This window comes from Myripristis murdjan, chromosome 6 (assembly GCF_902150065.1).
Source record: "Myripristis murdjan chromosome 6, fMyrMur1.1, whole genome shotgun sequence".
NCBI lineage: Eukaryota > Metazoa > Chordata > Actinopteri > Holocentriformes > Holocentridae > Myripristis > Myripristis murdjan.
Window position 1 is genome coordinate 12,308,793 of NC_043985.1, and position 15,378 is coordinate 12,324,170.

A 15,378-nucleotide genomic window follows, 5' to 3' on the forward strand; every position below is an offset into this window, starting at 1 on the left:
TTACTGAAAGGAGGATTGAATTCTGCCATGTTAAATTAGCATTTAATCTTTTGTTTTGTTGTGTTTGATCACATCACCTATGTGTCCCAATAAGGAAAGACCTGAGAGTGAAAATATCACTCTGTTTGATTACACAGCTTTTCAGAAAAAAAAAAAAACAAAAAAAAAAACGATTAAAATATTTCTGCAGTGGTTAAGTTCAAACTCTGAAATTGTTTTATTTAAGTTCATAATTATTCTATAACTGTTACTTTAACAGCTGCAAGAAATAGTCTAACAGGCTTCATAGTCTATACAGGCCCACTGTGATTCATGATACATTTTGATGAATAAAAAAAACAGCTCTGATTTTTTCACCAATTACACCCTGGCTGTATCTGTGTCTGTATTTCTTTGACTTTTTGTTGTCTCATAATAAAGGACACAACAACAATACAGCCACTTACATGAAGGGCTGTAATAATATTAATTTTGGAAATGCAAACACAAAGAACACAGTGTTGTTAATACTACTACCATCATTATTAATCATAGTAGTAGTAATAGTAGTAGTACTATATCACAAAATTGTTAACAGAATATTTCTTTTGATAAGTGCTCAAACACAGCAGCGTTGACCTCAGTTGACTCCATTTACTTTCCCTATAGTTTTTCCTCTTTATTAGAGCATCAGGGAAGCTGAGACTCATAAGAATAAAGGCTGTGATGGAACTTGATCCTTAGCCAGAGGGGTTTTTTTTTTTTTTTTTTTGGAGGTTTCCCCACTACACCATCTCCAGTGCCAGGCCAGTGCTACCTTTTCTCCAACAGGAAATTCAAAACTGAGATTGAATAAGGGTCTTACCTGGATGTTGTCTGTGAGCTTGGCCATGTGCTTGATGATGTCGCTGTGCTTCTCTGGCTGCATCTGCAAAAGCTTCTTGATAACCACCACTGACTCTGCCACCACCAGCTCTGTAAAACAGACCAGAGAGTCACTCATGTTAATCAGGAACGAATGGTCAATGTGTTGGTCTTCATTTTCGGGTCATCCTAGGATACATTTAACTCACCACAGGCACTGAAACCACTTCTTCACTGTGTGTGCTGATTCTGCATACCAAGCTTTACTTTTTGATCTACCACAGGTACATATTCCATCCACTGAGTTTGGTGGTTCATGGTTAAAAATGATTGAGATATAACCTTTTTTATCCAGTGGAAATATCTAATAAAGATATGTTTGTGTGAAAAAGTGAGAAAATCAAGTCTTAACATTTGATTTTAACATTGGGAAAATTCTCTGAAACCACATTCTAGCTTTTAAGTGTCATTAAGTTTTGGTTAGTGTGTGTTTTGGTTAGAGGTGCTCTGTTTGTCCTTTGGCAACCATTCACTCCTCTACCTTCTCCTGTGTTTTTTATCACTGAGTAACAAATTTAAACAAATGTTAAGTCCTTTTGTTTGTACATTTGTTGCTTTATTGCTCATGTCAATATCAGACATGGCATGGGAAGGCCCATGTGACTCACCGTCTCGGTTAGACAGCAGCTGGACCAGGCCGTTCAGACACGTGTCCCTCACCTCGCCGATGTTGGTCGCACAGCGGCCGATGGCTTGGATTGTGGCAGCCACAAAGTCTTTATCCATGCTTTTAATGTATGTCTGCCAGAGATAATATTCACTCTGTATAATTATCTGTAAAGGGAACCCCCTGCCTTCTCTATCTATTATTTATCTATGTATTATACTAGATATGCTATTCTAATGAAGGAAAATGAGCCTAGATTTCCTCTTCCTCCCATAGCACCACATCTTCATTCCACTTTATTTTACTGTACCTGAAACTCTCTTAAAATGGTGGAAATGTTTGTCTCATTGGCCAGATTGGTCAGGACCTCCAGCTGTCAAAAGGAAAAAAAAATACACAGATTTTTTGAATGCTGTAAAATGGAAAAAAAAAAAAAAAAAAGGTGAAAATCCAAGTGCAAGCATACAATGAAATATTTTTGTTATTTCACATATTGTCCCAACATTATCCAATACTTTACTTACTGAATTCTGTGCCAAAGACTGTACTTTTAATATGTTACCTATTTTTTCTTTTTTTTTTTTTACATGAATATCTTCATCTTATAAAATGCACTGATTCATGGCAATCAGTTGGAGACAGTTTAGTGACTTACATCTAATTTTTAACATATTTTTGCAATAATAATATCCTCTCATCATTTGTGCAAAAAAAAAAAAAAAAAAATCCAGTCAATATTAGTGAGTATAAAATTTTGATGACATTGGGATTCCTTAGGGATTAGGAATTCATATCCCCCAGGTTCAAAAATGGACTAAACCAGCATTGGCATTTTAGTGAAGTCAAGTGGCAAGTGGTTAAAAATCCAAATATAAGGCCTCTTCTCAGAAACTATGGTAACACTGCAAAATCTGAGTTAGTAGAATAACCATACAAAACCTAAAAATTACAGTACATATAAACTAAAATCAACAGAACTGGATAAAACAGGGTGGAATACATCAGTCCAAAGATGAATAGAATAGAATACAATACAATACAATACAATACAATAGAATACCTTAAGGATTTTGATCTGGGTTGGGTCGGTGGAGCGGATGTAGAAACTCTTCAGGTAAGGCTCAAACATCCCCTGACAAAACAGAAACAAACCTCTGTGAAGCTGAAGTTTGATCAGCGTTGGAGTTCAGTCCATTCAGCACTACTGTGCACACGAGGAAAAATGAATGATCGCTCATATGAGGACCACAGCTCACCCTTCTCTTGATAGTCATCGTTGCCACATTCTGAAGAACAACAAACTGAACTTCACTGGAGGGAGACACAGAAAAAGAGAGAACAACATAAAAAGAGTTTGAGGAATAGAGACGACAGCTGATATTAAACGAAATGGCAATCCCAAAATGACATCAAACCACCACTGTCTTATTACCACATCCGCTTTGCATGCTTGCTGACATGTGGAGTAGACATTAATGGAAGGCTATGTTAATATTAAAGCTGAGGTAGGTAAGGTTGAAGAAAACAGGACGAGGAAGCCCTCTTGTTCAATTACTCAGATGCTCAAGTCACAAAATTTATTTTGAGAGCAAACAGCACTGCAAGGGTACTAGTGATTAATATTGCAGACACATTATTTTCCCAGTTTAAGTTCACCCAACATAGGGATTATTTTTCAAATTCAAATCGGTTACTTTATAAAAAATGGTGCAAACCCTGCACACTGCACACTTAATAGCTCTGGTCCAGAATCTGTAATAAAAAGCACAACCAGAAGCGGGTGTAGCCATGTGTCTAGCAACTTGTTGGCAGGTACATGCCGAATCAGAAGACACCCCACAAGGCCTGTTGTGGAGAAACTGCAAAAAAAATGAAGTGGGTGGGGCCTACAAGGAAGTGGGCGTGGTCCAATCAGTGTGAGAAGTGAATACATTGCTCTTTAGCTCAAAATTCTGTCAAAATTTCATGGTGTTGCACTAATCCACTGAGAAGTTATATTATTTTTGTAGTATGCCACACTCACTCCAATGCCCCCTTCTGACAGAACAGCTTGAAAAGTTAATCAGGTCTTTTGTGGCTCATGACATACCTGGTCAAAGTTTTCAAAAGTGGTGACATATGAATCGATTCGAAACATATGACACTCTTTGTGATATACCATACCCACTACAATGCCCCCTCTTGACAAATGGGTGTGAAAAGTTAGGTAATCCTTTGGCCATTTCGATTTCGACACACATTTCGATCAAAATGGTGTAAATGCCAAAATCACATCAATCTCATCACCCTTTCTCTACTTCAGTTGTTAAATATTTAACCATTTTGTACATTGCCACTTCTCCACTGGACCTCCATGGTGGCACCAGATGTGGTTGTTGTGAGTTTCGTGACACCTCTGCCTCTATGAGAAAAACAAGCACTCTGATAAAAAAAAAAATATTGTACACTAGATGGATTTCTGCCAAGTTCTCCAAACAGGGAGGCTGCGGATCCCTCGCTGCTGACAGATGATCACATTAGAGCCCAACCAGAGCCGTAACTGCACCTACTCAGTAAACTGCTGACAGTCTGCAGGACTTACAGCCAATTAGCCAGCCATGTGCGGTCATCATTCCTTACGGTTTATGCTTTCATGTTTACCACATTCCCACCACCCCTTGTTTATCTCGCTTTCTGCCTCAGGGCTATTGCAATTTATTGTACTCCGCTCCCTTATCATTTCAGCAGACTGTTTTGTCGTGTTTCATAGTCATTTACTTCCTCTTGTCACGTTTACTGTTGTGTTTGCTTGGCATCTTGTTTTTTTTGTGCATGTTTTTTTTGTTCCTTTCAATGTAAATTGTTTTCCGTAGGCATATAAACCCAGCTCAGTCCTTTCCAACCTTACTCTTATTCTCAGCAATAATAACATAGTGGGATGGCTGACCCTGCTGGCTTGATTACACTGGATTACATTTGGATTACACACTGCTGCAAAAGTGTACTGAATATGAATTTGAATGACCGTCCTTTTTAAAAACAGAACAGACCTGTGGCTCCTCAGGAGGCGGACCAGGGCCTTGGCTATCACCCCAACCTCCGCTTTAGGGGCAAGATGGAAATACAGTTGGGCCACAGCCATCACCACCTGGAGTATGTTTGTTTGTGTGTGTGTGTGTGTGTGTGTGTGTGTGTGTGTGTGTGTGTGTGTGTGTGTGTGTGTGTGTGTGTGTGCGTGTGTGTGTGTGTGTGTGTGTGTGTGTGTGTGTGAGTGTGTGTGTGTGTGTGTGTGTGTGTGTGTGTGTGTGTGTGTGTGGTTTGAGTCGTGTATGTAGTGGGGAAACAAGAGGGGGGGGTGAATCACGAGTAGTGATGTAATCTTGCATCATGTGAGGCTGAATGTAGATTAGCAGAACAATAATTCTTGGATGACTTGTAATGTGTTGAAAGGATTGTGCTGCAATGGAGCTCAATGCTATCAACATCAACATTTCTAAAACAGTCTGCAACCACTGCATCACTGGGTGGTACTTAACAACGACCTTATTCAAGTGTATTACCTTGTGAATTAACCTTCTTAAAAGTACTAAGAGTACACAATATTACTGTGCAGGTACTTGAAGAAAATCTATCTTCTTCGTATAATGCTCTTAGAACAGTGCAACAACACAATGTAACTTCAAGGTGTACAAAGATAATGTACTAAACTAAGCGCTTACAAAGTATGTCAGCACCTGACATAAATAGTGTTGAGTTATGCTGTAGTCAGAGTGTGTTAGGTATGTGTTATTTAGACGAGTGGTGCCTCACAGCTGCGTTGCGGCTCTGCAGGAGGGGCTTGGTGTTCCTCAGCAGCAGCCGGTGGTCTGGGTCCATCACATACGGCTTCCTCTTGGCCATGGCAGCAGCCTCCGCTTTCTTCTCCTTGTCCTCCTCGTCTTCATCCTCCTCATCATCGGAGCCATAGAAGGTCTTCTCTCCTCCGCCTCCTTCCTCCAGCAGGGACTCCTGCGGAGGAATGAGGATTAAACACAACATTGGACAAATTGGCTACACTGGGTATGAGAACTGCTGTGATAATCAAACCCCTGTGTATTCAACCTGCAAGCAGCATAAATTCATATGCATGCATGTACTTAGTTTTATGGCCCTGATATTTTACATTCACACATGGTATCAGCCGTATCCATTTCTCACCAAATGCGCTGGGAATCAGCACTTTAACAAGCTGGGGAACAGTGCAAAACAGAAAGAATGGTATCCACGCGTGGGCACACATTTCTAAGTTTTCAGCACTGCTGCACAGTAGCGAGACACCACCTGGAATTGAGACACTTCACTCCCCTTTATTCAGCCGTTAAAAATTAATAAAACAAAGTAGGAGTCATATTCTTGTGATTTTTTTTTTCACGGCTTAGCTCTAATTTTAATTTCCTAGTAGTGTTTTTCATATGTAAATGAATTTCAATGACATCACACTGAGAGCAAATGTGCTGCTGGGCTCTTGGTGTGCTACTTTGCATTGAGTGCTGCAATATAGTGAATACAGTGATATATAGGAAGGAGAAATATATAGTGGAATTTTTTATGATTGTAAGACAATGCATACTTTAGCATTTTATAGCAAATCTCACTGTGGTATAAGCAGGGCTTCTATGTGCTTCTATGTACAGGATGCATGCAATAAGCCAAGAGCTATTTTTACCAACAGTTGTTAATATTAACCAAGCTAAGAAGCCTGACACCGTATTCTCCACAGAAGAGAAGAAGGCCACTGACAAAATGAACTAATAATTAATTAGGTCTCTATGTCACTGCTGTCAGTGCATCGCAGGACTGTTCCCAGTGTGTTGTTGCTTCACACTCACATTGATGTTGGGGTTGAGGAACTGGGTCCTGGCGTAGCGGGTGAGCATGTTGATGATGACAACCTGACCCCACTCCTCCACGTCAATCAGGAGGTTACACAGCTTGCGGTAGTTCTTGTGGATCAGGTCGATACGCTCCGGGCAAACCTCCTCAAAAGCCATAACCACGCTTCCTGCCACCAGCTACACAATGTCCAATCACATGCAAGCAAACATACAACGGATAGGAATAATTAGGCTCATGTCATTTTTCCTGAAATGGATCATGTTACCTGACACCATCAGTGGATACATAAAATATTGTTTGGGCACCATATTTACCACTTTTTTTTTAAACTGTTGACTTCTTTCAAAGGCATGAGGGAAAATGCAATTAACAAATTACCAAAAAACTATTTAAACATTACAAAAAATTGCCAAAACAGTAAAAAAAAAAAAAAAAAAAGAAAAAGAAAAAGAAAAAGAAAAAAACTCAATTATCAAAAAAATGACAAAGAAATATATTTGTAATTATATATGTGTCTGACATCTATCCAGCATCGCTGATCTGACCTTTAAATATATTATTGAATAATTTTGAATATAGTTATTTTTATTGCCATTATGCTAAATTTCAGTGTTTTTTTTTCTAATTTCTAGTCATTTTCTGTTTTATTGTGTGTGTTTTTGTTTTGCTTTGTTTTGTTTTCTCTAATTAATCACCTTCTTTCCTGCACATCATCCAGTGAATTTGCTCAGGTTTAACAAGGGTTAAACTTGCAGGTGGTGACTGCGAATTCTAGTTTCATTACAGTAACTAAACAACAGCTGTCACAACTTTCTGCACTGATATTTGAAGCACCTTTCTCAAAAAATGCTGTATTAGCTTTAGAAAAATTCTTTCGCCAAACTGACTTAAACTGACTTTCATTGAACATCACTGCATAAAATATCTGAAAAACCTGTTCTCACAAGAAAGTAGTCCAAGTGAATTCTGATGAAATATGTAAAACATTACTGATTTCACCTATTAATGGTTAAAGAAGGAATTAGAATTGCTAAATAAAGGCGGTGCAACAGACCTAATATTTGGTGCACTCAACTTTTGCCTCTCTTGAATAAATTGTGTTGGCAAAAAACACTGATTGGATCAAAAATGTTACTGTGAACAGGGTAAAACCCACCGTAGTTTTGTCAGCAAGGAGCTTCTCTATGACTTCAATCAGCTGGTCTTTTTGTTCAGGATCCAAACTGGACGCAGACATGGAAAACACACACAGATGCATGAATTTCTATTTAGTTAACAATCAACTGCTAGAAATTAGCACACATTTTTTATGCTAAAGATCATTAAATAGCCTGACTCTACTGCTGCAGCAGCGATGGGTGTCTGGGGAATATTCCTCTAACTATCATAAAGGCTTTAATTGGTAAAAATATGAAGACAGATTACTGCTGCATTTTAGTACAGTGGTTCTCAATCTGGCAGTCAAGGTGGCACAACAGGTTGCAAAATCATTGATGGAATTTGAAATACAAGATTTCAAATACACATGCTTTTAATCTTTGTGATTAAGGGCTTTTTAGTGAGAAATAATTCATGTCAAAAAGGTATAGGCTTCAAATAATCAATAAAGTAAAACAGCCTGAGGAAGGAAAATAAAAATTAGCATTTGGTCTCAGAGTTCCCCACTGTGTGCATTTACACCCACAACACAGAGTTATGAGCAGGCGTTGCTTTGTTCTCGAAGGCCGTGAGATAAAAAGGTTCAAACCTACTGTCTCTGCAAGTTACCTGTAGAGTTTAGGAATTGCATGGGCAGCTGTCTTCCTGACATATGGTGACATATCTGAAGCTGCCTCTTTGATGGCCAGCATCATTATAGGGACTATAATGGTGACTCTGATGCTGGAGAGCACCCGCAGAGCGCTGGCTCTGATCAGCTGGTTGGGATCCTGCACAAGCACAGGGGGAGAGGTCAAACCATCAGTCAATGTTACAGTTGCCGGCTGAAAAAAGACCAGCATGACATCTTGAATTTTACTTGGGTTATGTTTGTAAAGACACTAAAAAAAACATTTGAAAGGTATCACTCCACAATTAGATACAATATTTGAAATATATGACATATATGTCAGTATTTCAATATTTTATGCAATGTTAGCTGTGTTTTTGAAATATTGAGTAAAGAATATCAAGTAACTTTTTCTTATAATGGATAAGGATAATGGAAATATGTAATGTTAGCAGTGCGGAATGAAATTCTTCATCTGTCCTTTTGTTTCTCTCAAATAGCTAGAAAACACTGAAAACATTCCTGAATAAAAAGAAGAGGCACCATTAGCTCAGTAAAAAAAAAAAAAAAGCCTTCTCCTATTAGAGAAAATAAAGGACAAAAATTGTAGCACATTGCGAGAAATGTATGAAGACAAAACCAAGTAAAAGTCAAAATGCGAAGGAATGTTTATCCAAAACATATGGCAACATAGGCATCTGCGTTCTACCTTCAAGCCTCGCTGAAATGTGGAAATGGAGAGCAGCGCGAGGTCCTGCTGCTCCTCTGCGTAACGCACCAAGTAAACATAAACCAGCTTCTTCACCTGCAGGGGAGGCAGATGCAAGAGAAGGAAGTCAGAGATGGAGGGTTAATTTATTTTCACAGTGCTAAAGCAGTAGATGAAACAATGAGAAAACATAAGAAAACTGTAATTTGCTAAAGTAAGATTTCAAAAAAGGAGCTTTAAAAAAGTCATATTAACAATCAAATGCATAAATGACAAGTTAAAATCTAAAATAGCTCTAATGCAGAGAGCATGTTTATAATGTGAAGCTACATTGACTGACACAAGAACAAGCAAACACAACACACACAAAAAAATACACACACACACACACACACACACACACACATATATATAAAACTGCCTCTGTCACAAACCTCAATGTTCTTACAGGCCACGTTCTTCACCACGGCCGGGAAGAGGTCTGATGCGTTCTTACCTCGGGCTATCATCTGCAGTGAAAACATACAGTCAGTACTATATTACATTATCATTACTGTGGACACACTCATCACTCCTGCAACCAGACTCATCTCCCTCCTGCAGAATGGAGTATAAAAGTCTTCAAAGGCTGCATTTTGCAATTTTGGCACATTAGCGGTCCTATATGGCAGCAAAAGGTATAAAGCTTTTTGAATTTTGCAATTTTCACAAAGACTAGAATTAAGATAATCTTAACATGATCTTAGTCGGACTCTGAAAAAAAAAATGTATAATTTTTGTGCATATATTAAAAAATTGAGGTGCTTGAACAGGTTTTTCTATTTAATAATCAAAATCAACACCTGAATTTGTTTATGAAGATACACCCTAATTTGACTTTTGAAATTCAGGGTCTGTTAAGAGATCAACAGCTGAAAAATTGATTTGTGCATTTTCAAGCATTTACTACTTAATTTTAAGTAGAATCGAGGGATTCAGGCTTGTGTTCATGAGCAATGCAAGGTAAAACTAAGGATATGTTAGGGGTTTTGCAAGTTGACTGGAGCAAAATGACAGAAAATGTGTTTAGTGGAGCACTGAGATTTTAAAGGGGAAACTAATTGAAATTCCTTCAGGTGCCACATTGACAACGCTTTCACACAGTGCATGAACAGCACCAGCAGACGGTGCCTGTGACGCTTGAGGTGAGGCTTGTGTCAACTGAAGCACCTTTGCAGCGGTCTGAGATGCAGTCAGCACAACGGCACAAACAGCGAAGCTGCTGTCAGTAAGCTCAGTGGCCTCTGGCACTCCCCGGGTGACACTGTCTAACCCTGCCAAAAATGACTCAGAGTCAAATGACTCCACCCTCACCTGAAGAAGAGATGCCTTCATTGAGTGAGCATCCAAATTCATCCCAATGAACACCACATTCAGAGATGGACTTAGATGACCACTGACCGAATTCAGCTTCAAACCCAACTTCTGTATAAGGAGCAGCACCTTCTAGGTTTCCAGTCACACTTCCCCTATAATTGTCAGACATTCGGCTGTCAATGCTGTAAGGACTGCATTCATGCACTTGGTAGAGCTCTGTGGGGTGAGAGAGAGCCTGAACGGAAGGACACTATGCATTTCAAACTACGTGATTCAGATTGTAAATTTCTATGTTATTTCTAAGTTAAGTGCTTGTTGAGTATTTGTTTACTTTGGGCTACCAATCACTTTGTAAGAACTTTTTGCCCCCATAATTTGTAATAAAACTCTCCATTGTAATCCCTTTTTATGCTGTGCCTCCTTTTCTCTGCTGCTTTAGCCTGCAGGGATAATGAAAGATGGGTGCAGAGCTTCAAAAGTAGCAAACTGACATAGATTATGAATATTTAACAGCTGACAGTGCAGTTTCCATCTCTTACCGTTTATATCATCTCAAAATGTCTTTCCCTGGTAGCTCTAGGATGTTAAGTCTTTTACCGTTTTTTCTTATATCGGTTAGATCTGTTATTACAGATTAGTTATGGTGGGGTTTTCATCTCTGACAGCTGAAGTTATGAAATCACTTCTGTTGCACACGGCATGCATCAGGTCTGCCTTGTCAGAATAAATCATGCATGTTGTGTTGTATGTAAGATTTGTCTGAATCACCACACACTGTGCAGTTGTGCCTGGTGATCAGTAAACTCTGAGGCCTGTGTTAAAGCTCCGACACAAACATTATTCATACTCACAGCCACAATCCGCTTCATTGCCTCCAATTTCAGAGAATCTTTGTTGCTGTCCAGCATCTCCTTTAAGTCATCATGTCTGGGGGAAAAAAAACCCACAGTGAACTCACAGCTTGATGTTTTTGTTTCATTTGGTAGAGGATGGAACATGGAGCAGTAAAAACCATTTGTAGAAATGATGGAGGGTCCACACTGATTGCCTATGCTCCAAACCAGAAACACAGGCCTTCCATTATTTTTACAATTTCTGGTCAAGACACAGAATCAACAAAGTCCCAAGGAATTATTATTTCTGCTGCAGGAAATCTAACTTGCTCTAGGACACAAAGAATGGTTGCCCTCGGGTTGCGATTAATTATCAAAAATTAGCATAATTCAGAAGTGACATAATTGATAATCTGTTGTGACTTCTAATAATGGAATCATTCATATTACATGAAAAGGGGTAGGAACACCATTTTACTCTCTGGAATTATTTTGGTCAATGTCCAAAATCCATATTATGTGAAGATAACAATATAGTTTTATTTAGCTTCATTTTTTAAATGAAATAGTCAACTGTGACTCATGTAAGACACCATTTCATATGAGAATACACAGAATTTGATGCAACTATTCCTTGAGCTTGGTGAGAGTAGATATGTCATTTAATGCGTAAATCTATTTATATCCAAATCCTCACAATAAAACAGCATTTTGGCTGTATGAGCATATGATGAATTATACATTTCCATATAAACCTCCATATGACATCATCTGTATTGTATATGAAAGGTACAGGATTTTTCTCTGTTTTACTGGTAATTACAGCTGTTGTTTCTGCAGTCAGACTGCTGTAAATCAGTTACATGTTACCTGCTTCTCCCCACCCATTTTCACCCATCATATCTGTGAAAGAGAACAAGAATAGACTGACCAGCTCACACATCCGTGTCTGAGTGGATCTAAACTGACATCTCCACCCCCTCCACTATCAACACATCTAAGCAATACTGACAGTTTCTACTAAACCAGCAAGGAACCAGAGAACAGCAACGCTGAGAAAACAAGCAACAAGTCAATGTAGGCAAGATCACTGCTGTACCCTGAAAATACAAGCCTAAGTAAATGTTAAAGTAATAACTAACAACATATTCACAGGAATAAATGTCTGTTTAACTGCTCTCTGTCCTTACTGGAGTGTAAAATATAATGCTTCACACAAGGTTTTTTCTGAATCCAAAATTTAGTCGCAAAAGCTACCATGATCTATGCATTAGCCTTTAAGTAAAGATTTTGCTAGATGTTACCTGGAAAAAAACACATGGCTTAAACAAATGAATACAATTAGATATGATATATGTTTGTTTTTTTTGTTTTTGTTTTTGTTTTTGTAAACAAAGCTGTTTCCATTTTGAAAATGCCTATTTTTTTTTTTTTTTTAAGTCTAAAAACAAATTAACATGGTAATTTGGACCAGATAATGTCATAATGTGTGCTAAAGTGTGTGATGTGTTAACATTGTGTTGTACCTGAAAATATATCTTGTGTACCTTAAAAACATAACCAATTGTGGTATTCTTTAGATATTGAATAGGTTCATGGTGAATCTGCTTGTGGCATGGTTTATCATTCTGAAACTAGAAAAAAGCTCTCAGTACGGTTAAGATATGCCAGTTCCACATGCTGGATATTCACCAAAAGTTAATCAATCCCACCGTCATACTTGCTGTTGGCCAATTAGTGTGAAAAGTTAATCTGTGCTTCTTTGTCACATGACCAACCTTTCCACAAAATGCCATGATGTTGTGTGAATCCATTTGAAAGTTACATGTGTTTTTAGGTGAAGCCACACCCTACTTCAGCCAATCAGTGTGAAAAATGAATCAGCTCCTCCCTGGACCATGATCAGCTGTTCCACTGAGTTTCATATAAATCATGTGGCATGCTTATAGTCGTCACACCTGTGAAGGCAGAAGCAATTTGCTGAGGGAACAAGAGGACCCGCATGGCTCCTAATAAATTTCAATGTGTGGTCATTTGCTTTGATCTTTACTTTTATATAAATCCATTCATAACTTTTGTGGTACATCCTACAAACAAACAAGCACACACACAGACAAACTGACCAACAGACTGACTGAATGTGGCAAAAACATAAATCCTGCCCAAGTTTGTTGGTGCAGGTTAATAAGCCGCATTTTAAAGTTGTTACAACACTAGAGATACAATCAGCAATATGTTTGACCATTTCAACTTCGTATAAACTTGGATCCTTGTACTCCTGAATAATTTGTAGATGCTCTCTGGAACTATCTTAACCAACAGAAATTAAAATTACAAGCCAGCTCCATAAAAACAGCTGCGGGCTGAGACTTGCACAATATGTTTCAGTGTGTCTATGTCAGGTTGTTTTTCTATGTTATGGTCAGATAACACCCGCTCCTCCGCCATCCATTTGCTGAACAAAATAGTTTCCATGCTCAGTGTCTGTTAGTGTCAGTTTGCCAGCCTGCATTAATAAGCAAACCCAGAAACTATTACAGGAGGGACAAATTGGATGAATCCGCTAATGAAGTGATTCCCTCGGAGACAGAGTGCTTTGTCATTTGGGGGAGTGGGGAAGGTGGTAGAGTGGGGGGGTTGTGGATTAAGTAGCTGCAGAACTGCACGTTTACCCCAACTAGTTTCCTTGGCAACAAAGAATGCAATAAAATGAAGTTAAGCGATTTCCTGCCTTCCTGCAGTGCCTTTGTCGCAGCTGATAGAGTTTCCATAGGGGACGGCGGGGCTGAGGCGCTGTGACAAGAATACACAATGATTTTCACATTGGGATGAATCTCCAGGTACAGTAGGCTGTGGATCTTACTCCAAAGTGTTGACAGAGCACACTCTGCCACACAACAGGTGTAATGTGGCAGATACAATGCAATCCAGATACTGAGACCCTTTTGAAATATAAATACTGTAACGCAGAGGCTTCCAAAGCCAAGTCTGGAGGCCCCCTGACGGTCACTGAGGGGAATCAAGGGGGTCCTCAGCAAAATGTGAATTTGCTTAATTTCACTAATTTGTTACAAACTGTTAAAAAGGGAAAGTATGCATGAGCAACTATTTTCACATGATGTTTTAATTTCTCTAAGTATGACTTCTAAACAATTCAATACAAAAAAGAAAAAGTCTTTTCATGTCAGTCCCGCTGATGTTCATGGCTGCCAGCAAACCAGTTTGTACTGATGATTTGTAGGACTTTCTTAGTTTACCAGAGTGTATTGTCGCAACTACAAATAATTTTTACATATTTAATTCGGATTTCAAAGCAGATATTGCATTTAGGTTGGAAAGCATCTTTGTTTGTTATAACATAGAATTGCATGGGCTAAATTTTGTTTACAACAATTCATAAGGCTTTTCTTGCCTGTGCCTCGTACAATTTACCCTGCCTATAGGGTAAGGTGGAACTCTTCACTTCTGCCATTTTCATTTTGATTAGAAAACTGATTAAGTCCTAGAAACACAGCTCAGGTGTGTAATGATAGAGATGTGTATGTTGCTTGTATAAAACTATGACTATTGTGATTCAAATACGTTATTTTATAAATTTGCAAAAAACAAATATGTACTTTTATTTTGTTACTTAGTCTACCCCACCATTTGTCACGCAGAACAATGCGAGTTCCAAAAAGCTTGGACAATCACATTTCAGTATTTGAAAATCAATTTAATCCATTTTATTGTGATTTACAGCTTTCCTCTTGATGCAGAAACAGGCGAGCGCCTCTCTTGGTTCTCCAGAAGGGTTAAAAGCCACCCTACATATTATTTGTAAATGCTATTTGACCCAAGTCTGATCAAAGGTCATACATCATTCCACTGAGATGAGGGAGATTTTTGTGCTATAATGTACATTTCACTTGTATTGGTGACATGACAGCAGCGAGGAGGAGGCCACTATACAACACAAAGCTGATTTATCATGACTTTGACTTAATATTCTGTGTGTGTGTGTGTGTGTGTGTGTGTGTGTGTGTGTCTCAGATATTAAGGTGTTAATGAATGTATTGCATGAATAATATAATCTGCTTTATCGCAAACTTCAAAACATGGATTCGCCAAAGGGAATGGAATTAACACCTGACAGTATCTATAAAAAACTGCTTGTGAAGGATTATTTTGGGATGCAAGCAGTGAATCAAGCCGAAGCCACTGTCTCTCTCACAAATAGGTCTATGCGGCTGTGTCCCGAAACAACATGAAAATTTAGTCCCAAAAAAAGGCAAAGCAAACTTGCCCTAGGGTAGCAAATATGCCAGGCCTAGCTAAAAGATGAGTAACTAACCCTAACACTGATTTT

At 38.6% G+C, this 15,378-nt stretch overlaps 1 protein-coding gene across 10 annotated transcripts in view; it reads right to left on the bottom strand.

Moving 5' to 3' along the window:
* The window catches only part of ap3b2 (adaptor related protein complex 3 subunit beta 2), a 45,220-nt gene that overhangs the window by 20,078 nt on the left and 9,764 nt on the right, over positions 1 to 15,378 (bottom strand). For all 10 annotated transcript variants that reach the window (XM_030054305.1, XM_030054301.1, XM_030054296.1 and 7 more), the window contains exons 2-14: positions 11,049 to 11,124; positions 9,276 to 9,350; positions 8,842 to 8,937; positions 8,132 to 8,292; positions 7,521 to 7,587; positions 6,358 to 6,540; positions 5,300 to 5,497; positions 4,540 to 4,637; positions 2,767 to 2,821; positions 2,571 to 2,642; positions 1,821 to 1,883; positions 1,512 to 1,644; positions 845 to 954 (exon numbers count right to left, since the gene is read on the bottom strand). In XM_030054305.1, the coding sequence (XP_029910165.1) occupies positions 845 to 954; positions 1,512 to 1,644; positions 1,821 to 1,883; positions 2,571 to 2,642; positions 2,767 to 2,821; positions 4,540 to 4,637; positions 5,300 to 5,497; positions 6,358 to 6,540; positions 7,521 to 7,587; positions 8,132 to 8,292; positions 8,842 to 8,937; positions 9,276 to 9,350; positions 11,049 to 11,124 (1,387 nt within the window). The remainder of the gene's footprint in view (positions 1 to 844; positions 955 to 1,511; positions 1,645 to 1,820; positions 1,884 to 2,570; positions 2,643 to 2,766; positions 2,822 to 4,539; positions 4,638 to 5,299; positions 5,498 to 6,357; positions 6,541 to 7,520; positions 7,588 to 8,131; positions 8,293 to 8,841; positions 8,938 to 9,275; positions 9,351 to 11,048; positions 11,125 to 15,378) is intronic.